Source organism: Camarhynchus parvulus, chromosome 5 (assembly GCF_901933205.1).
Source record: "Camarhynchus parvulus chromosome 5, STF_HiC, whole genome shotgun sequence".
NCBI lineage: Eukaryota > Metazoa > Chordata > Aves > Passeriformes > Thraupidae > Camarhynchus > Camarhynchus parvulus.
Window position 1 is genome coordinate 8947496 of NC_044575.1, and position 22978 is coordinate 8970473.

A 22978-nucleotide genomic window follows, 5' to 3' on the forward strand; every position below is an offset into this window, starting at 1 on the left:
CCGATGGCTCTTACTGTGAGTAAGTCTTTCCACAACGTGACTTTTTTTCCTTTTTTTAATGCTCTGTTGACTACACGATGAGTTGCTGGCTGAAATAAAACTGCTCCGTGCCTCTCTGCATGCGTGTGTATATCTATCCCGATAGATATACATGGAGATAGGGGTTGCAGCTTGCAGCATGCAGGATTTGGGAGACAGCCCTCCCCGGGGCCCCTCCGCTCCCTCCTTTTCCCGTGGGTTTGGGGATTTGGGCCACAAGGGGAGGGGGCACTCAGGGCACCGTCCCCTCCATCTCCTGCTGGTACCCCTCGCCCACACTCAGCACCGTGCTGTGCTCGGGGCTGGCAGGGGCCGGGCTGTTCCCTGTGCCCAGCTCACGGTACCCCCTGGCCCTGTAGCGCCGGTGGCCGTACCAGGCCGTCCCCAGGCCGGTGGCCAGCCCGGCCAGCACGGCCACGGTGACTCCGGCCACCTGTGCCCCTGACAGCCCCCGGCCCCCAACCATTTCGGCCGCGCGCTGCACCTCCTCGGGCCGTGCCAGCCGCCACACGTGGCTCTGGCCGTCCCTCACCCAGGTGCTGTCCCCGTCCCGCACCAGCAGCGTGTCCACGGCCGGCAGGTTGGCGGGGGGCCGGGTGAAGGGGGGCAGGCGGGCAGGCGGCAGCGAGCCCCCGGTGAGGAGCCCGGCCTGGACGCAGAACTGCACCTGGCAGCTGTCGCTGATGAGGGCCAGGTGCTGGCTGAAGCCCGGGGGACAGCCCTTGGCATGGGCGTCCTCAGCCGTGCCCCGCTGCTGCCCGGCCAGGGGGTTCCCGGCCTGGCAGCTGAAGAAGCCCCCGAAGGGCACCGCGTACTTGGCCCCCGCCTCGTAATCCTGGCTCACGCATACTCTGAGCTCGCCGAAGAGCTTCAGTGGGAAGAACCCCGAGGGGCAGGACGGGGCTCTGGTGATGGGGTTGGCGCCGTGGGTGCTGAACAGCCCCCCAAAGAGGTACCCCGAGTTCGGAGCCACCGGCCCACTCGCGGCGCACCAGTAGGCTCTGAACTGCACCCGGGAGAGCCAGAAGACGTCCTGGCACTCACGGTGGCAGAAGATGCCCAGGGTGCACTTGTTGTGGCACTCCAGGTGGCTGTGACCCTCCTCCCGCTCCTGCACACCCAGCAGCACCGGGGTGTAGGCAGTGGGGCAGGAGAAGGCCCCGGTGAGGGGGTTCCTCTGCTCCAGCGCCCGGCACAGCGCGCCGGTGTCGGGACCGCCCAGGCCCACGCACTCCTGGAAGACTCCCCCGAAGGTGAAGTTGGCCATGGTGCCCTTGCAGGAGCCGTCATCAGTGTTGGCGTGGAAGTTGAAGTTGGGCGAGGAGGGGTCGGTGCAGCCCGGGGTGGTGTTGAAGGTGTAGTAGCGGCGGATGGCGAGCTCCACGCGCCGGGCCAGCCTCCGCACCGTGGGCACCGGCAGCTCCAGCAGCGCGCTCGGTCTGATGAAGTAGTACAGGGGCAGCCCCGAGCGGTCCAGGGCCACCAGCTGGTTTTGAATCCTCTCCTGCCACGTCTTCAGAGTGATGCCCGGGTAAAAGGGGGCCCCACCAATGCTCTCCACCCTGGAGTTGGTGCGATTGTCCAGGTACTGCTTGGTGAAGCCTGAGCTGACATCCAGGGATTCCTTGGTTCCCGCATTGATGATGCTGTGGAAGGCCACGCCGGCTGAGGCGGTGACAGCGCTCCGGGTGGCCCAGCTGTCCTTCAGGAAGGTCGCTTTGATCTGGTCCTCCTGCACCAGCGTGGCTCCTGCATCCACGGAGGTGATGGTGTGGGTGCCGTAGTTGAGCACCAGCACCTCGGCCAGGAAATCGGCCATCTGGGTCTGGTTGTTCTCCAGGTGGCTGGCGATGGTCAGCAGCTGCTTCTTGAAGGCCTTGTCCAGGGCTGCCTCGGGGTCGATCTTGGCTGTATAAACCAGGTTCCTGACTTGCACCCGGGTGGTGACAGCCTTGTCTCTCACCTGGTGGGTCTTGGTGCGGTGGAAGTCGCTGGAGAATTTGCCGTTGATGGAGGAGAAGAGGGACAGCTCCAGGTTGATGGAGGCAGAGGTGATGCTCTGGTAATCCTTCCAGGACTCGATGATCTCAGAGTTGATGTCCAGGTTGCTCTGCTTGCGGGGGATGGTGAAGATCTCGTCTGGGATGAGGTAAGATCCATCTTCTGTGGTCTTGCACTGTGAGTAGCCCAGGTTGATGACTCTGCCCATATCCAAATTCCTGAGGTTATCCCAGCCCCCCCCCGGCAGAACTTCCAGACGTGAGAGATTCAAGGTCTTTCTGCACACCCCAAACCCCGAAGAGGACGAGAGTTCCTGGGGCTGCTCAGCCCCTGTCATCCACGCCAGCAGTGCCCAGGTGAGCGAGGCCCCCCCGAGCCCCCAGGCCATGGCCGAGCCGGTGCTGGGCACTCACCAGTCGGAGCGGAGGGACCGGAGCAGGGAAAATGAGCTGGCTGAGGGAATTGACAAAAGGGAAAGGAGAAGTGAGAACTGAGGCATGTGAGAAATGACAGAGGGGAAACTGAGACCAGGGGGTGGGAGCAGGAGGGTGTCTGTCCCTCCCTCTGCCCCACCAGGGACTCTCTGCAGCCTCCTCTGCCCCACTCCCGTCCTTCCCCCAGGGTCTGCAGTGTCACCAGCCAGGGACAGCACCTCCTGCTCGGGAATGCTGAGCCACAGGTGCTGAGGGCACTGATCCAGCTCTGCCCAGCTGCTGCCTGGCTGGGCTTCGGATTCAGCAGCACGGGGCAGGTGCTGCAAGTTTTGGGGAATAAAGAGTAAAGGAAGTTTCTGCTGTGAAAACGGTGACTCTTTCCATACAGACAGATTCACTTCCCCTGGTTTTGCTCCTGAGTTCCTCTTTGCAGGACACTTCTGCCTGGGAGGAGGCTGAAGTGACAGCTGTGATGGAGGCATAGGGACCGTAGGTGCCTGTGTTTTTTGGGCAGGATAATGCCAGGAGTGGGGGGTGAAGGGATAACAGATACAGCACTGGGGATGTGTTGGGGAAGATGAAACAGGAAAGCCGTATAAATATGATTGCCTGGCAAAAGATTTTGAGAATATAGAAACTGTGAGATTGAAAGGAAAGCAAGCTTTGAGGTACCTTAGTTACTGAACAACTGGAAAACAATGGTGTGGCCGGCTGAAGGTAATCCCCTTTTGATGAAACAATACCCTCTGCCTGCAGGCAGGTCCAAGGGTCAGAGCAGACCCTGCTAGCTTGGCAGAAGGGGCCCAAAGAGGAGTTTTTAGGGTTTAAAATGTAACACAGTATGGCAACGTAATGATTCTTATAGGCTGGATGTAAACGCTATAGGATTTGTATATTGCACTAGACTGGTTAGTGAGAATTAGAATATTCAACACAGAAGAAGATTTATTGTATTGTAACGGGAGGTCCCTCCTAGCAGTATGACACCAAAATCCCCACAGCTGAGGGTGACCAGGGGTTTTGGGGATGGAGTTTAATGGCATCAGCTGGCAGCTGTGCCACTCAATTGATGCAAAAGGAAATCCAAGACTTCCCCAGAGGGACTGGTTTTCCTGGGTATGTGTAAACAGAGACACCTTTTTACCAACAAGTGAGTGAGGTTTGGGGCTGTGCTTCCAGTTTACTCTTTAAATTTCCAGGCTTTATTTCAGCTCCCCTGGCTGGGGCAGATGTGCAGGAGCAATGCAAGGGCTGGAGCTGCCGGGTGGCTCTGGGAGCACGGATTCCATCACGGCCCAGCCGTGTCTGGGAAGGCCTAGGGAAGGGATCAGACATCTCCTGGAACTGAGGAGTCCTCTGCCTGGAGTGGTGGGGCCTGAGGGGGATGATGAGACACCACCCCTGGGCACACTTCCTGTGCCATGGGGCAGCTGCCAGCCTGTGGGACTGGAGCTGGGGGGACTCCAACACTTTGGGGGGCTGCCCTGCCCTCAAATTTTCCCTCTTTTTTCGAGGTATGTCCACGTGCTTCTTATGGAAGCACTGAGCTGCTGGCCAGGGAACTTGGACTCTTTTTGTGCCTTCTCTGGTGGTGAGGAAAAAGAGAAGTGTGTGAGTCTGTGAGGTGATGGTGTCATTTGGGGCACCCCAATGTCTGTGGTGGGGGAGCTGGTGAGTGGGGAATGAAGGGGAAACAGGTGGGAGCCCCCCCAAAAAGGAGGTTATAGCCCCAAAATGCCTGAAAATTCATTTATGTGTAAAACAGTAGAAAATGTAAAGAGTCTCATTAAAAAATATATACATATATATATAACGCTATTTATTGCAAGATAAATCTGCTGTGTTATAGATGGGATTTCAGACTGTAAGGAATTCTGAATATGGATCCACAGGGCTTGAAAATAAAAATACAATGTTTTAGGTATATAAATGAAACAATAAAGGGCTTGAAAAACGTAGAGAAGATTATCTGTATGAAGGACCTAGAAACAGCTCTGTGTACGCAGAGCTCTTTCTCCCTGCTCCCGGTGGAGCACCCCAAATCCGGGATCTGGGATTCACTGAAATTGGGATTTATTGGGACCCCTAAAACCGCGGCGCATGCGCGGAGGCCGCGACACCCTCAGTGCTGCCGTCTTGTGGACACAGTCGGTACTGCAGCTCCGAGCGCGCCGTGCGCTTCCTGCGGCTCCGCCGGCGCCGGGACCGGGACAGGGACAGGGACATGGAGCCGGGCCGGGACCGGGACATGGACCTGGGCTGGGACAACGACGGGGACTGGCCGTGCGAGGCCGCGGGGCCCTCGGCCGGGGCGCTCCCGGCAGGAACCGCGGTTGCTGTGCCGGGAGCGCAGGCGCGGAGCCGGGAGCGGCAATGGCGGAGCCCGGGGAGCGGCGGGGCCGGGCCGGGGTCACCGGGAGCGGCTGCGGCGGGCTCGGAGGTGAGCGGGGAACGGGGGCGGGCCGCAGTGACCGGGGGAAATGGGGAGAGTCGGTGTGCCGACGAATAGATCCGAGTTGCCGGGGACGGCTCGGTGTGCCGGCGGAGGGAAAGCTGGTTAAAGGATAAAGATACAGAGGAACAAGTGTTGTAAACCCCCCTTGCTCTCTGACTGAGCAAACCTTCCAGTAATCCCAGTACATCTCTCTGAGAGGTTCTGGGGTCATAAGGTCTTCCAGGAAAGCAAAACAAGCACAGAGACAAGGGAATAGGCTTCCAGTTAATAATGATTTGGTGGGTGTGGGAATGATTCTTGTATGTTTCACACTCCTCTTTTAACTCCTGGAATATTTTTAAAGTTATTCCTTTAACAAACTAAATTTGAGAGGAAATGGTGCAAAATAAATGCACGGAGAGATCATGGAATCCCCAATGGTTTGAGTGGCAAGGGACTTTAGGGATCATTTCAATCCATCCCCTGCTATTCCATCCACAGCCCAGGGTGCTCCAAGCCCCATCCAGCCTGGCCTTGGACACTTCCAGGGATGGAGCAGCCACGATCTCTCTGGGTTTACGGGCACAGGAGGGAATTTCCAGCAGGAGCTGAGGCGTTTCCTTTGCTCTGCCCAGCCCCAGCAGGGCTGTGGGAGGCAGAGGATGTGGGAGCAGGAGCTTTGCCCACTGCCCCGGGGGAGTCTCTGCTGTGCCAGCCCCGGCAGAGCAAACGTTTGTGGTTTCACATCCCGTTCCAAGGAGCTGCCAAGGCAGGAACGGGGATGGGCACGGAGCAGGGATGGTGCCAGGCACAGGGTGACATCCAGAGGGTGCCGCCAGCCCGTCCCTGCTGCCCAGGCTGGGATGAGCAGGCTGGTGACTGTCCCTGTGTTTGCTCTGCAGGGTGAGGAAGCCAACCCTGGCGAGGAGGAAGATGAGGAGGTGTGGGAGGATGGAGACAGCGGCCACCAAAGGCTGGGGAAGGCCCAGCTCCAGGTAGGAGATGCTGCCTTCCAAGGAGAGGGACTTGTTTGTCCCACTGGAATTTGGGGTGTGAGGCCAATGGAACAAAGGCTTTGATTCCATTCTCTTACTCAGGTTCTCATGTGCCTTAGGAGGTATTTGTGGAAAAGTCATTTTAGTGAGTTTGCACTGGGTTTGAAGGAATGTGACCCCTGGGGCAGAAATCCCTGCACAGCTTCTGTGTCCCCCGTGGCTCATCTGAACAGTCCATGGCCTGGGCCTCCTTGTTTCCTCCTTCTCCAGGCTCTGGATGAAGTTCTTCCTTTCCCAAGGGAGGGGAAACCAGCAGGATGTGAACCAGAGGTGGTGCTTTAGGGAAGCCCCTCCAGCCTGGGAAGGTGCTTTTGGCTCCAGACACGTTCCCAGTGCCCAGGAGCAGCAGGACCTGTCCTGTTCCCAGCAGGTGAGGCAGAGGTGCCTTTCCTTCCTTCCCTGCTGCACTTTGGCTTTTTGAGGGGTCTCTGGGGCTCTGAGGGAGAAGTTCTTTGTCACTCCAGGGCAGAATTAGCCCTGGTCCCACTAAAAGCAGGAGAAATCATTTTATCCTTGTTTTTGGATACACATTTTGTGTTTTCTCTCTGTTGCTGACACTGTGTGGTGAAGCAGCAGCTCCCAACCTTGTCAGGGCTGCTCCCAGTTTTGTTCGTAGCTGGTAAACAAGAAACAGTAATTTGCTGCCCTGTGGTAATTGGATTAAGGACAAGGCCTCCCTCTTTGTTTAATATTCCAGAGAAAAGCTGCCAAGGAAGAAAGGAAGAGCTTCCCCCAGTGAAAACCTTCCCAGTCCCACGCTGGGTTTGCACACACAGGAGGCTCCATCCCGGCTGGAATCCAGTCACAGCCCCCAGATCAATGTGCACTTTAAGGTCTCACAGTCTCCTGCCTCTGGACATGGAAAATCAGTTTTTCGTTGCCAGGTAACTGTGAAGTGGTGTAATGGTTTTTAAGTTGTGCACATGGAGGAAATTCACTGGAGCAGCCAGCACTGCTCTGCCTTCATGGGCAACCCTGTGGGTCTGGGATCTTGATTTGTGGGTGTGAAATCTCCTCACAGAATCCTCTGAGGCTGAAACAAAGACAAGGAACCTTCTGAGATGGAAAGAGCCAGAGCAAGTTGTTGTGGGAAAGGAAAATTAAATATGGTAAGTGCTAAAACCTTTGTTCTTCCTGACCTCTGTACTTGACCTCTGTACCTGGGAATGGGTCAGCTCTGGAAATTTCCTGGAGACACTGGAGAATGATCCCTGGTCTGCTGAAAAGTGGGAAAATCCCACTGGCAATTGCAGCCCCTGAGGGAGGGCAAAAAGAGCAGGACCTCAGTCTGTGAGTGTGTGAGAAATAAGGGAGGGACAAATCTATGGATCATCCTGTGCCTCAGGGCACCAGGAAAAGCCCTTGACCTAAAAACTGAAGTGCTGTTCCACAGAGAGCCTGGGCATTGGGCTCATCCCAGCTTCCCTTCCAGAGCTGGAGGAACACCCCGCAGTGTTGTATGAGACATTCCTGACTGGAACTGGGGCCAGCTGGGCACTTTCGTGTTTTCCTGTAGGATATGGGCTGTGACATGAATTGGCTCCAGCAGGGCCCAAGATCACTCTGGGGTCTGTGGCAGGGACAACTCCCAGAGCCAGACAGGGAGGGGGACCTGCACCCACACTCCCGAAAAGCTGAGAAGGAAGAACACCTGCCTGCAGCTGGCTGCAGCTCCTGGAGCTCTGGGCTTTCTGGCACACTCAGGGACATGGGATAATGCCAGAATCATTCAAACCTTGGGAATAATGGGATTAATACCACCCCTTGAGCTCCTGCCCATCGGCCACTGGCTGCAGATGGTGGTGGAAGTGATGGAGGCATTCAGGGAATGCTGATTGTTTTTCCCTCGCTTTGGCAATCTGGTCAGCAAAAATACTAATTGAGCTCTTCCAGCAGGGAAACATTTAAGCAAGAGGTGCTGAAAAAATTGGAGTTTCTGATTTCAAGTCTCCAACTTAAAATCCTCTTTGGATTGTCACTGGTCCAATTTTCATGCACTGGTCACCGTGGCCAGGAGTGTCCAGTCCTGCTGGAAATGCACTGGACCAGGATGTCATTTTCATTTTATGCTGGTAAAGACCCTCTGGGTGACCCCCAGTGACTGGAAAGACTGCTCTGGGCTCCCAGGGCACTAATTCCAGGGGTTCTGTTTTTGGGAATAGCACAGGAACCCTTCCCTTGCCCAGAGGAGCAGTAAGTGCCTCGAATCCCCAGGGTGGACCACAGAGAAAATAACAGGAATGTGGAAATCCCCCACACTGGGAGTTTGTGGTGCTCTGAATAACTTTTGGATTTATAATGTTAAAGGGGGGTGTGGAATGGCTTCTCTCCTTTTTATTGTCATTGTTATCACTGCTCTTGTTGCTATCACTGTTATTATGTGTTGTCATTAATATTAAATGATTGTATTTGACTGGTTTCCATTATTAAAGTGCTCTGAGCTGGATTTTTGTCTCTGGTCTCTTCCCCATCCCACTGGGGGTGAGGGAGCTGCTGCTGGTACAGAAAGAGACACTAAGGACTGGTTTGGGGGGCTTGAAACCAAGGTGCCTCAGACAGCGTTTGGGATCTCAGAGAGACCAAGTTCTGCATTTTAGAGGCGTGAAGCAGAGACCATGGCCTGTGTTTGGGAGGTCTTGAAACCGGGGTCACTCAGTGTTTGGGCGTCACCAAGAGAGATTTAAGTGCTGCATTGTGGGGTGCCTGAGTGAAAGGGCAAACGCCGCGTTTTGGTGCTCCAGGCGGGCTCTTTCGGCCAGGGCCAGTCCGTGTCTCGGGGCTGCAGCCGCGCCTCGGGCACGGCCCCGGGCCGGGCTCCCGCGGCCGCAGCGGAGCTCCGGGGCAGCGGCCGAGCGCCGCGGGCGGGGCTGGCGGCGGAGCCCCGGGGCCGCGTTCGGGGCTCAGCGCGGGCAGCCGGGAGGGGTTCGGGGCCCCGAGCGGAGCCCGGCCCGGCGCGTCGGGCTGAGCGCGGCACCCCGGGGGCTGCCCGGGCCCGGCCGCAGCGCCCGTCCCGGAGCGGCTCCTGCCGGGGCCGGTGCCGGCCCCAAGCCCCTCAGTGCTGCGGGGCCGGGACCCGCAGCCCGCCCGGCGGGGAGAGGCGGCACCGCCCGGACCCCCAGAGACACCGGCAGGACCCGGAGCCGCGGCCCCGGTCCCGGTGCCGCTCGCAGCCCCGGCCCGGCCCAGGTGAGAGGGGCCGGCAGCGACGGTCCCGCCGCCATCCCGGGCAGGGCGGGGCCCCGGGGCTCAGGGGCGGTCCCCGGCTCAGGGGCGGTCCCGGGCTCAGGGGCGGTCCCGGGCTCAGGGGCGGTCCCGGGCTCAGGGGCGGTACCGGGCTCAAGGGCGGTCCCGGGCTCAGGGGCGGTCCCGGGCTCAGGGGCGGTCCCCGGCTCAGGGGCGGTCCCGGGCGGTACCGGGCGGGGCCGGGCCCGGTTCAGGTGCGCGGGGCGGGCCCGGCTCAGGTGTGCGGGGCCCCAGTGCGGCTGCGCGGGGCGGGGCCAAGGTGATTTAATGCCCGGAAGTTGCCGCCGCCGCCATTTTCTCACCCGGAGCTCGGTGAGGTTGCGGCCAGGCTGGGCTCTCCCGGCGGCGATTCCTCTCTTTCTTCCCCCTCTTTCTCCTGCCCTTATCCTCCTCTTTCTTTCCCCCCCTTATCTCCTCTTTTCTACCTCTCCAGTTTCTTTTTCCTTCCCCCCATTCCCCCTCTCCCAGTCCCTCCTGCCCTGTCCCCGCTCCCCAGCCTCCCCTGCCTCTCTCTCGCTGTTCCCCTGCACGTCCCCGGCTCCTCGTTCCTTTCACCCCTCTCCTTACCCTCTCCTCAGCCCGACCCCCCTCTCTTCCCCCTGTACCTCTCCTCTGTCCATCATCTCTTCCCCCACCCGGCCTTTCCCTTCCCCCCCCTTCTCCCGAACCCCTCTCCCTTCCCCACCTCATCTCTCCCTATTCCCGTCCTCTGTCCCCCTATTCCCGTCCTCTGTCCCCCTGTTCCCATCCTCTGTCCCCCTGTTCCCTTCCTCTGTCCCCCTATTCCCGTCCTCTGTCCCCCTGTTCCCATCCTCTGTCCCCCTGTTCCCTTCCTCTGTCCCCTATTCCCATCCTCTGTCCCCCTGTTCCCCTCCTCTGTCCCCTGTTCCCGTCCTCTGTCCCCCTCTCCCTCTGTCCCCCGCAGCCGCGGGGCTCGGGGCGCCGCAGAATAAAGCCCAGAGGGCCGGAGCCGGCGCCCCCGCTGTCCCTGGAGCCCCCACACGGGGCCGGACCCGCTCGGCGGGACCCCCCATTGCAGTGCAATGCACCGCCCGACACCGCCGGGGTTCCGGCTGTCCCTACATCACACTGGGGGTCCCCGGGGCGGGGGGTCAGGGAGGGCCCCCTCCTCAGGAGGGGGTCCCGGGGGGGGGGTTGGGGGGGGGGGGGGTAGGGCCCCTCCGGAGGAGGGGTCCCTGGGAGGGGGCGGGGCGGGCCCTCCGGAGGGGGGTCCGGGGAGGGGGGCGGAGGGGGAATCCCCCCTCAGGCCCCGGCCTCCCCCGGACCTCCTCCCGAACGGGGCTCGGCCCGGCCCCTCCCGGGACCCCCTCCTCCGGACCGGGGCCCGGGGAAGGGAGGGAGGGGGGGTGGAGGGGGACAAGGGAGGGGCCGTTTGTCTGTCCGCGGATCTCTACGTGTGCTCACACTGCAGAGCGACGTGACCCCCTCCGCTTCCCCCCCCCACCCCCCCCGCCCCCCGGGCCCCGGTCCGGAGGAGGCGGTCCGGGGGAGGGGGCGGGCCTGGAGGGGGAATTCCCCCCCCCCCCCGTTTCCCCCGGACCCCCCTCCGGGAGGGCCCGCCCCGCCCCTCCCAGGGGACCCCTCCTCCGGAGGGGGCCTACCCCCAACCCCAACCCCCCGGGACCCCTCCTGAGGGGGGGGCCCTCCCTGACCCCCCGCCCCCCAACCCCCCCAACCCCGGGGACCCCCAGTGTGATGTAGGGACAGCCGGAACCCCGGCGGTGTCGGGCGGTGCATTGCACTGCAATGGGGGGTCCCGCCGAGCGGGTCCGGCCCCGTGTGGGGCTCCAGGGACAGCGGGGGGCGCCGGCTCCGGCCCTCTGGGCTTTATTCTGCGGCGCCCCGAGCCCCGCGGCTGCGGGGGACAGAGGGAGAGGGGGACAGAGGACGGGAACAGGGGACAGAGGAGGGGAACAGGGGGACAGAGGAGGGGAACGGGAGGACAGAGGGGGTGGTCGGGGTGGGTCAAGGATGGAGAGCAGGCGGGGGAGTCGGGGTGTGCAGGGGAGCAGGGAGGGGGACAGGGGCAGGTGGGGTGGCGGGGGCAGGACGGGCGGAGGATGGAGGACGAGGATGGAGCACAGGTGGGGGGGTCAAGGTGAAGAAGGAAAACAGGGGGAGGGGGAGGATGGGTAAAGGAAGGAGGGGAAGGAGGAATTGGGGGGAAGGCAAGGAGGATGAGCGAGGAGGCGGGAGCCGGGCTGGGCAGGGAAGGAAGTGTGGAGGAAGGAGGGGCAGGGTAGGGTTGGGGTGTGCAGGGGGATAGGAAGGGTGGGGGGGACCGGCCCGGGAAGGAGCGGTTTGGGGGGGAGGGAGGGGAGGGCTAGGGGGAGGGAGGGGGGGGGGGGGGGAGGGGGGGGGGGGTGGGGGAGGGGAGGAAGGGAGGGAGAGAGGAGAGGTATTGAGAAAAAGAGGTAAAAATAAACGTAAAATAAAAGAAATGAATAAAGAAATACAGAGCCCGCGCGGACGCAACCTCCCCCTCCGAGCGTCGAGGGGGCAAATGGCGCCCGCCGCGATTCCCGGGGTTTAAATCCTCTCGGCCCCGCCCCGCGCAGCCGCGCTGGGGCCCCGCGCACCTGCGCCGGCCCCGCCCCTCACACCTGCGCCGGCCCCGCCCCTCACACCTGCGCCGGCCCCGCCCCGCCCGCGCCCATAAATCCCGGCGGATCCGCGCCCGCTCCGTTTTGTGAGGTGGATGCTCATCCCGGGATGCGGCGGGGCCGTCGCTGGAGCGCCGTGCGGAGCCCCGGACCGGGGGCTGCTCCCGGTGCTGCGCGGGGCTCGAGGCGCTGAGGTGGGGCCGGGAACAGGACCCGGGCCCGGGGATTCGGGTCCGGGTCCTGCCGGTGTCTGCTGGGGGTCCCGGGCTGAGCCGCTTCTCCCTCGCCGGGTGGGCTGCGGAGCCACAGAACCGAGGAGGGATTGGGGCTCGGACCGGGACTGGGATCGCCGCGGGCAGGAAGAGCCGCTCCGGGACGGGCGCGGACCGAGCCCGGCGCTGCCGCTCCCGCTTGGACCGCGGCTGCTGTGTGGCTGCGGTTCCGCTGCGGCTCCGGGCAGGCCCCGCTGCGCCCGCAGGGAACTGGGGCTGTGCCGGTGCCGGGCCCGGCAGGAGAGCGGCGCATTCCCGGAGCAGGCGCTGGATCGCGGCTGGAAGCGGCCGGGACCCCTCAGGCCCCGCCGCTCCCTCAGCGCCGCCGCCCCGCGGGGCGCCCCCTGGCGGACACGGAGCGGTGCCGCGAGCGCGGCGCCCCCTGGCGGACACGGAGCGGTGCTGCGAGCGCGGCGGCCCCCGGGGCGCGCTCCCGGCCCGGCCCCCGCGGGGATGCGGAGCCCCCTCAGCCCCGGTGCCCCCAAGGCCACCGTGCGCAGAGCGGGGCCCGGACCCCGTGCCCGCACCCCCGGGGCTCTCGCCCGCCGCGTCCCCGCGGAATGAGCGGGGCTGCATCGCCGCGGGCTGGAGGAGCCGCTCCGAGCCGGGCAGTGGGGCCGAGCCCGGCGCTGCTGCTCCTGCTCCGACTGTGCCCGGTGCGGGACGGGGCCCTGCCCGGGCTCGGTTCTGCTCAGGCCGCTCATCCAACACCTGCCAGGTGAGACCTGATGCTCTCCCTCCTCCCCTGAACTTTCTTTGTGGCTCGCACTCTCCAACGCAAAAAAAACTCAGGGCTCAAAAAGCCAGTGAAAACTGTTTATTCTTAATTTCCAGGTCATCAGATATCCTGAGTGGGACGGGACACACCAGGAGCACCAGGTTGAACCCTTATGTGAAGGGCTCAGCTGGGGATTGAACCCACAACCTGGGCATTTTTGACACCTTGCTCCAACCAAGCCAATCTCAGGTAATGGCAATGTCCTGCCTGGGATGGGAATGCTAAATGCCAGCAGGGGAATTCCTGTGCCAATGCTGCTTTACACAGCAGCCCCTGGAATGTCCATAGGGCAGAGCTCCATAGCCAGCACCTGACCGTGGAACAACACAGGTGAACTGCTATGTAACAGCACAAAACTCTTCCAGTAATCCTGATTTCTTGTCCTTTCCAGCATTTCATAAATAGCTGTAGAGGTGCCGATGCCATGTCCCTTTCCAGGGAGAAATGAGCAAGTCCTGAGGGTTCCCTTGGTCCTAGGCCGAGGTTCTTCTGCAGGGTGTCAGGGCTGGTCCCGCCTGCAGAGGGGCGTTTCCTGCAGGTGAGTGCTCACAGCCCAAAATCACGGTGGGGCTGAGCCCGGCGCTGCTTCTCAGGCCCGGAGCTGCACGGAGCCCTCGGGGACTCCTGCTCCCTGCCAGGAATGTTCCTCGGTGCTCCCTCCGTGTGTCCCAGCTGGCCGGGAACGCGGGGCGAGAGGAGGCTGAGCGCCAGGGAGGGAACCAGCCCCTCTTGTCTTGGTGCCTGCAGGGGAGGAGCTGCGCCTCAGTGCCCTGCCCGTGCAGGCAGCGTCCGGGAGCGCGTCCGGCCCCGCCCTCGGCTGCTGCAAAACATCGGCTGGAGCCCGAGCCCAGGACTGGAGTCCACGGAATTCCAGGGAACTCCGTCAAGTGCCCCCGGGAACACGGGTAGAATGAACATTTTGAGGTAAAAATGAGGTTATAGGTAGTAGGCAGATAGAAAAACTTTTGGGGAAACATTTGGCTGGGGGATGAGGGTAATAAATAGCAAATCCTATGGAATATCAACCTGTCCTTGTCCTGATCCCACTGAGCTTCCTTGGAGCCTCTGCTGGTTCCTGGCATAGTGGTCTTAAATAGGCAGATCTGTGTGGAAATATCCATGCTGCAGGAGGCACTGTGAGGTTATTCCAGCAGGAATTCAGCCAGGAATGGGGGGCTATAGGTATAATTCCTCTAAACGAGCAAAGCTGATACTGAACCCCAAATCTGGGTACCACACAGGGAACAATCTTTGTGCTGCCCTGCCAGCCAAAGCCCTGGGCTGGGAAATTTCAGCAGCCAATTTTTATTTTTACAAGAAAGAATTCTTTCTCTACTCTGGAGATTACCACAAGACTTACCCTAAAAATCTTCCCTACCTGTCCACTCCCTATTACCCCATTTCCACCCCAATATTTTCATTCTTTACCCTACAGATGCTTTCAGTTTCCCTCCCAGTAATTTCCCTACCTGTCCATAACTGATTACCTCAGTTTACCCCATCAAGCACATCCTCTCTGCTACAGATCACCTCAGATTTTACCCCTGAAATTTTCCCTGCCTCTCCACCACTGAGTACCTCATTTTTACCTCAAAATATTAATTTTCTACCATGGAGATTCCCTCAAGTTTTACCCCCCATATTTACCCACCTGTCCACAGCAATTCCCTCAGTTTACCTCAGAATGCTCCTGCTCTCTCCTAGAGACAATCTGACATTTTAGCCCCCAATTTTCCCTCCCTGCCCAGTACTGATTACCTCCTTTTCACCTCAAAATATCCATTGTTCCCTCTACAGATTAACTCAGATTTTATTTCAGAATGTTCATTTTGCCCCTATTTACCAACTAGATTTTAAAACCAAACCCACACAGGTTGTCTCTTATCCCCAAAATGTTCATTCTGTCCCCTGCAAATTATGCCAGATTCTTTCCCAAAACCACTTATTATTCCTACATAATTACCTCAGGGTTTGCCCCTGAAATTCTGCCTAATGTTGACTAGTGATCATTTCTACATCAAGATGTTCATTCTCTGCCCTACAGATCTTGCCAAGTTTTACCCCCAAAATTTCCTTGCTTACCCCCTGTGACTGCCTCAGTTTATGTCAGTGTTCACTCTCTCCCTTGAGATTACTCCAGTTTTACTTCCAAAAATTTCCTTACCTGTACATAACTTTTTACCTCATTTTCACCTGAAAATAGTAATTCTCAACCTTAAGATTATTTCAAGTTTTACCCCCTAAAATTTCCATCTACTACTGATTCCCTCATTTTTCCTTCAATATAGTCATTTTCTATTATGTAGCTTCTCTCAAGATTTACACCCCAAATTCTCCATCTGTCTACTACTGATAATCTCATTTTTACCTCAAAATGTTCATTCTCTGCCCTACAGATTATTTAATATTCTTTTTGCCCCTCAAAATTTCCCCATCTGCCCACAACTCATTCCCTCACATTACCTCAGTATGTTCATGCTCTCCCCTAGAGATTATCTCAGATTTAGCCCCCAAATTTTCCCTACATGCTCAGTACTCATCACCTCATTTTCCTCTCAGTGTGCTCATTCTCTACTCTTAATATTTTGTCAAGTTTTGCCTCCAAAATTTTCCTTGTCTACTACTGAGTACCTAATTTTTACTCCAACATATTCATTCTGTCCCCTACAGATTGCATTGAATTTTACCCCCAAAATTTTCCTTCCTGTACAATACTGATTAGCTCTTTTCTAGGCCAAAGATTTGCATTCTCTCCCCTAAACATCACCTCAGATTTTCCCTCAAAAATGCCACCTTGCTCCCCTTGACATCCCCTCACATTTTCCTACACAAACAGTTCTTGTGTCCCCTCAACTGCCCCAGGTTTTCAGCTAAAAATGTCACCTCTGTCCCCTCTGAGTTACCCCAGGTTTTCCCTATTAGGAGCTGCAAGGAATTCAGGCAGGGCAAAGGACAGCAGGGAATTCTGTAAATTCCAAGGCAGAAAGAGAAGATCTACCAGCAAAGGGGAAAGGTTTCAGAAAACTTTTCTGCAATTACTAATTAATAATTCTTTCCCATTCCCAGTGAGAAGAATATGAACTCACCACCATTGAGGCCTGGCAGTTCCCTGCAGTGAGAGCTCAGTGCACATCCACAGAGGCAATTCCAGCATCTAAAAGAAAGAAGAAAAAGGTTATTCCTTCTCTTTCAAAGTTATTTTTAGTTCTCAGACCCAAACCACCCTTTGCCCTTGATTTTGGCTGGGTGACTCCTGAGCAGTGGGCACAGGTCCTGTCATTCATGCTGATGGGAGTGATGCTTTCTGGGGACATCAGCTGATTTCCAAAGTTCACTGCCTGCCCCATGCCTGATCTGCACAGGAGAAAACCTCTGGCATGAAGGGATTTTGCTCCATCTAATCCCATCTGCCCAGGCTGTTCCATGTGGATGTTGCCAGGCTGGGGCAGCACAGGCAGACACAGCTCTCAGCTCTCTCTGCTCCAAACACAGCTCTGGGCTCTTTGCAAACTCCTCTGCTGCGAGGTTTTCTCCAGGAGAACTCAAGGAATGGCTCACAGCAGGTGGAGATTAAATTATCACACAGGGAAGTAAAGGATAAATATTCCTGTAAGAGCCTTTGGGATCTGCTGGGCTGAACTGGGAAGGGGACACATTCCCTGCAGTGCCAATGCACAACAACCTCCAACACAAAGCACAGACTGTCAGGTGGGGTCTGAAAGCACCACTTGCACAAACCTCGTTGTTGTTCTTCCTTCCAGGCACTTCTGCAATCCAGCCCTGAAGCTGAGAAGCCCAGAAGCTCTGGAGTCTGTCTGCTCTGGAACAAAAGGATCCTCCCGGGGGTGAGGCACATTCCCAGCAAACGCTCCCAACAGGCACAGAGGCCCCACTGGAGCTCCTGTTGGGGCTGGGAAGGGCTGCCAGGAGGACACGGCCCCCAGGGGGGTGGCAGTGGCAGTGACAGCAGCAAATTGCCACGGTCTGATGGCACAGCAGAGAGACAAAGGCCAGCAATGGCCACGGGAGCTGCAGGTTCAGTTCTGCTCCCTGCGCTGCCACATCCGGCAGGAAATCCCCGGGGGGACAGAAACTCTCGGGGTGCACAAAATGCAGCATCTGTGACCCTGATCCTGCCTGGGCTCAGCGTGGGGGGCCATCCCCCCCAGGGTCAGCACTGCCCTGCCCTGGACCAGTCCCAGACACTGCCCCAGCTCCCAGCTGCTCCTGGGGCTGCCACCACACTCCTGACAAGGTGACAAAGGTGACAAAGGCCCCTTTGGACAGGGCTCTCTCTGGGTCTCAGGCGTTGGGGACCGCAGGGACCAGGGCAGGGACAGCCTTGGACCAGGGCAGATCCCTCTGGGTTTGTGACACTCTGGGGACAGCTGGGGACTCACCCCCACCACGGGCAGGACCAGGGACCCTCCAGTGCAGGCTGGAGCCCGTTGGGTTTGGCTGCTCAAACACCAAAGCTCTGGGCAAAGATGGGATGAGTTAAGTGGTTCTTCCTGTCCTGAAAGAGAGGAGAAAATGGAAATTAGGTCCACTCTGGAAGCCAAAGGCTCCTGGCTTCCCCACTTCTGTTCTGATTGCTCACGATGGGGTTCTATCCCTAAAAAATGAAAGGTGACACCAAATAAAAGTGCCCCTTGTCAACATTTTATTCCCTACTTTTTTCATACATTAAAAAGATGCCCGTTTTTTCTTATTGCATTCTTTGCCTAATTTTAACAGAACCATTTTCATTCCAGGCCCCACTTGTGAGTTATTCAGTCCTTTGCCATTGGACTTTGGACAAAGGAAGAGAAGGATCTGTTCCACACAGGTGTCATCCAACAGAGAACAGCCCCTGTGCCAGCCCCAGCCTGGGCTGAGCACGCTGCCTCACTCCCCCATTCTGCATCCTGCCTCCACTCCAGTCTGAGTTTTCCCCCATTTTCCATGTCTAGAGACAGGAAATTGTCCTGGTCAGGGTGTAAGACCTTAAACTGCACATTGATCTGGGGGCTGTGACTGGATTCCAGCAGGGAATTCATGGTTGGTTCTACAAATAAAAACTATTCCAGGGAGCAGCCCTGACAAGGTTGGGAGCTGCTGCTTCACCACATGGTGTCAGCAGCAGAGAGAAAACACAAAATGTGTATCCAAAAACAAGGATAAAATGATTTCTCCTGCTTTTAGTGGGACCAGGGCTAATTCTGCCCTGGAGTGACAAAGAACTTCTCCCTCAGAGCCCCAGAGACCCCTCAAAAAGCCAAAGTGCAGCAGGGAAGGAAGGAAAGGCACCTCTGCCTCACCTGCTGGGAACAGGACAGGTCCTGCTGCTCCTGGGCACTGGGAACGTGTCTGGAGCCAAAAGCACCTTCCCAGGCTGGAGGGGCTTCCCTAAAGCACCACCTCTGGGAAGCAAAGGGCTGTGGAAGACATGGAGTGGGAATTTACTGTAATAGTAATAATTGTAACAATAGTACCAATGACATCAACAACAACAACAATAATAATAACAACAATAATAAGGAAGAGCAGCTAAGGGAGCAGCAATAATGCCAAGGGAGCAGGGAGGATGCTGAGCTTTAAATGAGTTTTGAGTGAGGCAGCATCTCCTGGGCTCTCTGAAGCACAGCTCCAGGTCTGGGATTCCAGGAGCAGTGCAAACTCCCACTGTCCAATCCCTGGATTTGCCTCCTGCCAGCACTGGGCACCTTGGCCATGTTTGGCTCAAGTGCTCCAGTGCTGCTGCCTGGAGGGATTGGGAAAATGGGCATTAAACCCCTTCCCACAGGGCTGGCCTGAGCTCTGGCTGGGGAAAGCACTGGGCACCTCTGGCATTTCAATGAAATCAGTTTCCATCATTGTGAAGATACCCTGAATAAACCCAAGGCACATAAATAAACCTTTCTCCATAAGGACAGCCCCAGGGAATACACAGTCATTCCTATGCCTGGTCAAACAAACAGCAGCCAGATTTTGGGGAGAGTCTCCAGACTCTTGTCTCCCTCCCTGGCTGTAAAACACTTCCAGAGGCTTTGGAGTTCACACAAGCTTGTCAGGATCTGGATATTTCATTTAAATTGCATTCATATACTAAGGGATTGGAAGTGTCCTAAAGGCACCTCCACTCACACTTTAATTTTAAGCCCTCTGCCACAGATGAATTGGGATGTTCTTTTGTTAGGAACAGCCCACCTCTGCTTCTTTAGGCAACTCCATGTGGGAGATAAAATAAATGTGGACAAGAGTTTGGAATGCAGCTTTCAAGTCAAGTTCCCTGCTAGGAAATGACTCCAGCTCTCTGCTACCTTGGGCTGTTTCAAACACAGCCTGGCCCATGTAAGAGAATGGAATCAAACCCTTTGTTCCATTGGCCTCACCCCCAAATTCCAGTGGGACAGACAAGTCCCTCTCCTTGGAAGGCAGCATCTCCTACCTGGAGCTGGGCCTTCCCCAGCCTTTGGTGGCCGCTGTCTCCATCCTCCCACACCTCCTCATCTTCCTCCTCGCCAGGGTTGGCTTCCTCACCCTGCAGAGCAAACACAGGGACAGTCACCAGCCTGCTCATCCCAGCCTGGGCAGCAGGGACGGGCTGGCGGCACCCTCTGGATGTCACCCTGTGCCTGGCACCATCCCTGCTCCGTGCCCATCCCCGTTCCTGCCTTGGCAGCTCCTTGGAACGGGATGTGAAACCACAAACGTTTGCTCTGCCGGGGCTGGCACAGCAGAGACTCCCCCGGGGCAGTGGGCAAAGCTCCTGCTCCCACATCCTCTGCCTCCCACAGCCCTGCTGGGGCTGGGCAGAGCAAAGGAAACGCCTCAGCTCCTGCTGGAAATTCCCTCCTGTGCCCGTAAACCCAGAGAGATCGTGGCTGCTCCATCCCTGGAAGTGTCCAAGGCCAGGCTGGATGGGGCTTGGAGCACCCTGGGCTGTGGATGGAATAGCAGGGGATGGATTGAAATGATCCCTAAAGTCCCTTGCCACTCAAACCATTGGGGATTCCATGATCTCTCCATGCATTTATTTTGCACCATTTCCTCTCAAATTTAGTTTGTTAAAGGAATAACTTTAAAAATATTCCAGGAGTTAAAAGAGGAGTGTGAAACATACAAGAATCATTCCCACACCCATCAAATCATTATTAACTGGAAGCCTATTCCCTCGTCTTTGAGCTTGTTTTGCTTTCCTGGAAGACCTTATGACCCCAGAACCTCTCAGAGAGATGTACTAGGATTACTGGAAGGTTTGCTCAGTCAGAGAGCGAGGGGGGTTTACAACACTTGTTCCTCTGTATCTTTATCCTTTAACCAGCTTTCCCCCAGAATGGTGTTGTGGGAGAAGTTTGGAATTACTAGATATGGATCAGGTTCACATTTTTGCCCCAGTGTTTCCCAACTACTTCCAAACTTTTGGAATTACCCTCACATGACACCTAGAAAACAACTATGAAAACATCAATCAGAGAAATATCTTGAAAAGAGAAAACCACATCCAGCAGCAGCCAAAACAATCCCATTGCTGTTCTTACCTGGTCTCCTGGCACTCCTGCCAGAGCTCCACACAGCCACTGCCATTCCATGAGGCTAAGGAGGCAGTTTTGGCCGTGGTCTTTGCCGTGAGATGGGACAACAGAGTCCAGAGAGTTTTCGTCGTCCCTTCCAAGTCACCCCACGAGTCCATGGTATGAGCGGGTAGGGCCGTGTGGGGCTCCAGAGAGGGCGGGGGCGCCGGCTCCGGCTCTCTGGGCTTTATTCTCCGGTGCCCGAGCCCCGGCTGCGGGGAAGGAGGGAGAGAGACGGAGGATGGGGGGACGAGGTGGGGTAGGGAAGGGGTGTAGGGATGGGTGAGGGAGCGGGATGATGGATAGAAGAGGGGTAGAGAGGGGAGTCGGGTTGGAGAGTGGGGTAGGGAGGGTCGGGGATGTGCAGGGGATCAGGGAGAGAGGGTGCAGAAGGCTGGCGAAGGGGGAGAGGAAGGGCAGGGTGGGAGGGAGAAAGGAACTGGAGGGGTAGGAAAGCAGAGATAAGGGGGGAACGAAGGAGGAGGATAATGGCAGGAGAAAGAGGGGGGAAAAGGAGAGGGGTACAGGACATGGGGGGGGCCTCACCCGGGTCCAGCCGGGAGAGCCCAGCCCGGCCGCAGCCTCCCTGCCCTATGGGTGAGCAAATGGCGCTGGAGGCGATTTCCAGGGATTAAATCACCTCGGCCCCGCCCCGCGCAGCACCACTGGAGCCCCGCACACCTGAGCCGGGACCGGCCCCGCCCGGTACCGCCCCTGAGCCCCGGCACCATGGTGTTGATGGGTGGCTGTTTCTCCATCACATGGGCGAGAAGCTCATGCGGGACCTAGAAGGGATGGATACATGGCCTTGTATCTCCCTAAGAAATCTGTTACTTACACAGCTGAACGGTTAGGATACTTATCGTAGTATAAAACCCATGACACCTTCATAAAGATGTATAAATCCAAGAAGAACACAAGTATAATATGGTATCTTACATGTTTCAGCTATTCCATATAAGGGTTATCATACAAGTGTTTATCTCAACTTACACAAATCAAGGGGAAACCCAACACTCCCATCTCTGTCCTTCATTACAGCAACCTCTCTGTGCAAAAAGGAATACAATTTCTGTCCCAGTACTACTACTGGGTCATTTCTGCAGCCTCAGTTGTTGTTATAGCTCAAAATTGTTCCTTGGAATTTGATAGTGAACTGCTGTTATTATTGATTGATTGGAGAAAATATGTATTTATAAAAAGGAAAAGCCATAATTTGCTTAAAACCTGAATGAGTTGATCCTGTTTCTTTAATATTCCATTTACTGCTTATGTCAGCTTTATTTCCATGAGGACTCAGCAACCAACTCATGAAAAAATATATCGCACAAACTGGGATAAAATCTAATTTACTTTCTTTTTTGAAGGAAAAGCAATCCCTTTTGGAGCTAAGGCCGCTCAATATTTAAGGGGAATCAAGTTAAAACAGGTCTTTTATCTCTGACTGTTTGGCATTTGGAAGTTTATAGATGCTAGATCATTCTGCTATCCTACATACAAAGAGAAGGGTCTCCAGTTCTCTTCCATCCCTTCAAAACTAAACCAAGTGTCCTCCCCACTCTGGCAAGCCATGTGCCAGAAGTGTTTTTCTCTCAGAAACAAAAAAAAGCAAAAGGATGCATTTGCTGTCGGTTATGCCAATGGCACTTGATGAAATCCGTAAGGCTGTTCAGTTCTAAATGGAGACAGAATTTGAGCAGAAATTAATTTTCAGACACCTGGGAATTTTTCAGTCTGTTTCTGTTACTTCCTGCAGGTAAAATGTCGGTATTTACTTGATTTTTCCAATTCCCTGCTTGCACCTGCTGATTTCAATTCAGTTTTAGAGTTTCCCCTGGCAGCTGAGAGGCTTCTTTTCCTTCTAGAGGCTAAAATGAAGGTGAAACAGGCACATGCCAGGTCTGTGTTACATCAGGAGAGGGTGCTCAAAGCTGGCAAGCCATGAGGATCCTCTCCCTTGGCATCTGTGCCACTCCCAGCTGTAAAACCTCAAATCCACACTTACCACAGCCACACAAAATTGCTCTTTCCCTCCATGCAGACTTGCTGACCAGCTTTTTATAGCTCTGCATTACAAGTATTAAAAAAGTATCATTCTAAGCTGGTACAGAAATAAAAACAGAGCTTGACTGGGGATGGGGTGAAAGAGATTTCTTATATCTACCTGTAAACTTCCAAAAGCACTTGAACATCTTTGGAGTGTAAGGATGAGACCTTCAAGGTATGTAGATATTTATTTGCCATCAAAAACCACTTAAGCTGATCCAATTTTCTAAAAACATTTCTGTCAGTACATTTTTCTTTCTTATGCAGGTGTTTATAAATAAACATGATTGCTATACAAGGATGCAAAAACTCTGTCACCCTTCCCAACCCATACAGATGGAGTTCAAGCTCACATGGACTTGAACTTAAAAGGTTAAATTTTCTTCTTGTTCCTTACTCAGTTTTCTTAATTTCTTTCCAAAAAGACAGGAGTCAAGAAGACAGGATCTGGAGCCTTTAACAGGCAGTGGCTGGAAGCAGCTGAGCTCCGCCTGCT

At 56.3% G+C, this 22978-nt stretch overlaps 2 protein-coding genes across 2 annotated transcripts; one reads left to right on the plus strand and one right to left on the minus strand.

The window, feature by feature from the left end:
* Window positions 1-65: 65 nt before the first annotated feature.
* Window positions 66-2490, minus strand: MPEG1 (macrophage expressed 1). Its single transcript, XM_030949918.1, has one exon. The coding sequence runs from the start codon at window positions 2426-2428 to the stop codon at window positions 272-274; it is 2157 nt and encodes a 718-aa protein (XP_030805778.1). The 5' UTR covers window positions 2429-2490; the 3' UTR covers window positions 66-271.
* LOC115904002 (pre-mRNA-splicing factor CWC25-like) lies at window positions 2427-8400 on the plus strand. The gene is made up of 6 exons (XM_030949010.1): window positions 2427-2523; window positions 2662-2719; window positions 4623-4914; window positions 5811-5903; window positions 6661-6847; window positions 6985-8400. The coding sequence occupies exons 1-5, from the start codon at window positions 2427-2429 to the stop codon at window positions 6700-6702; spliced, it is 582 nt and encodes a 193-aa protein (XP_030804870.1). The 3' UTR covers window positions 6703-6847; window positions 6985-8400.
* Window positions 8401-22978: the final 14578 nt, after the last annotated feature.

What these genes read in the sequence shown, in the direction of transcription:
- LOC115904002 (XM_030949010.1), top strand. Translation starts at nt 2,427, where the DNA reads ATGGCCGAGCCGGTGCTGGGCACTCACCAGTCGGAGCGGAGGGACCGG. An exon ending in TCGGGAATGCTGAGCCACAG is followed by an intron (nt 2,720 to 4,622) that starts GTGCTGAGGGCA and finishes TTGTGGACACAG; the next exon opens with TCGGTACTGCAGCTCCGAGC. An exon ending in TGGGGAAGGCCCAGCTCCAG is followed by an intron (nt 5,904 to 6,660) that starts GTAGGAGATGCT and finishes TTAATATTCCAG; the next exon opens with AGAAAAGCTGCCAAGGAAGA.
- MPEG1 (XM_030949918.1), bottom strand. Translation starts at nt 2,428, where the DNA reads ATGGCCTGGGGGCTCGGGGGGGCCTCGCTCACCTGGGCACTGCTGGCG.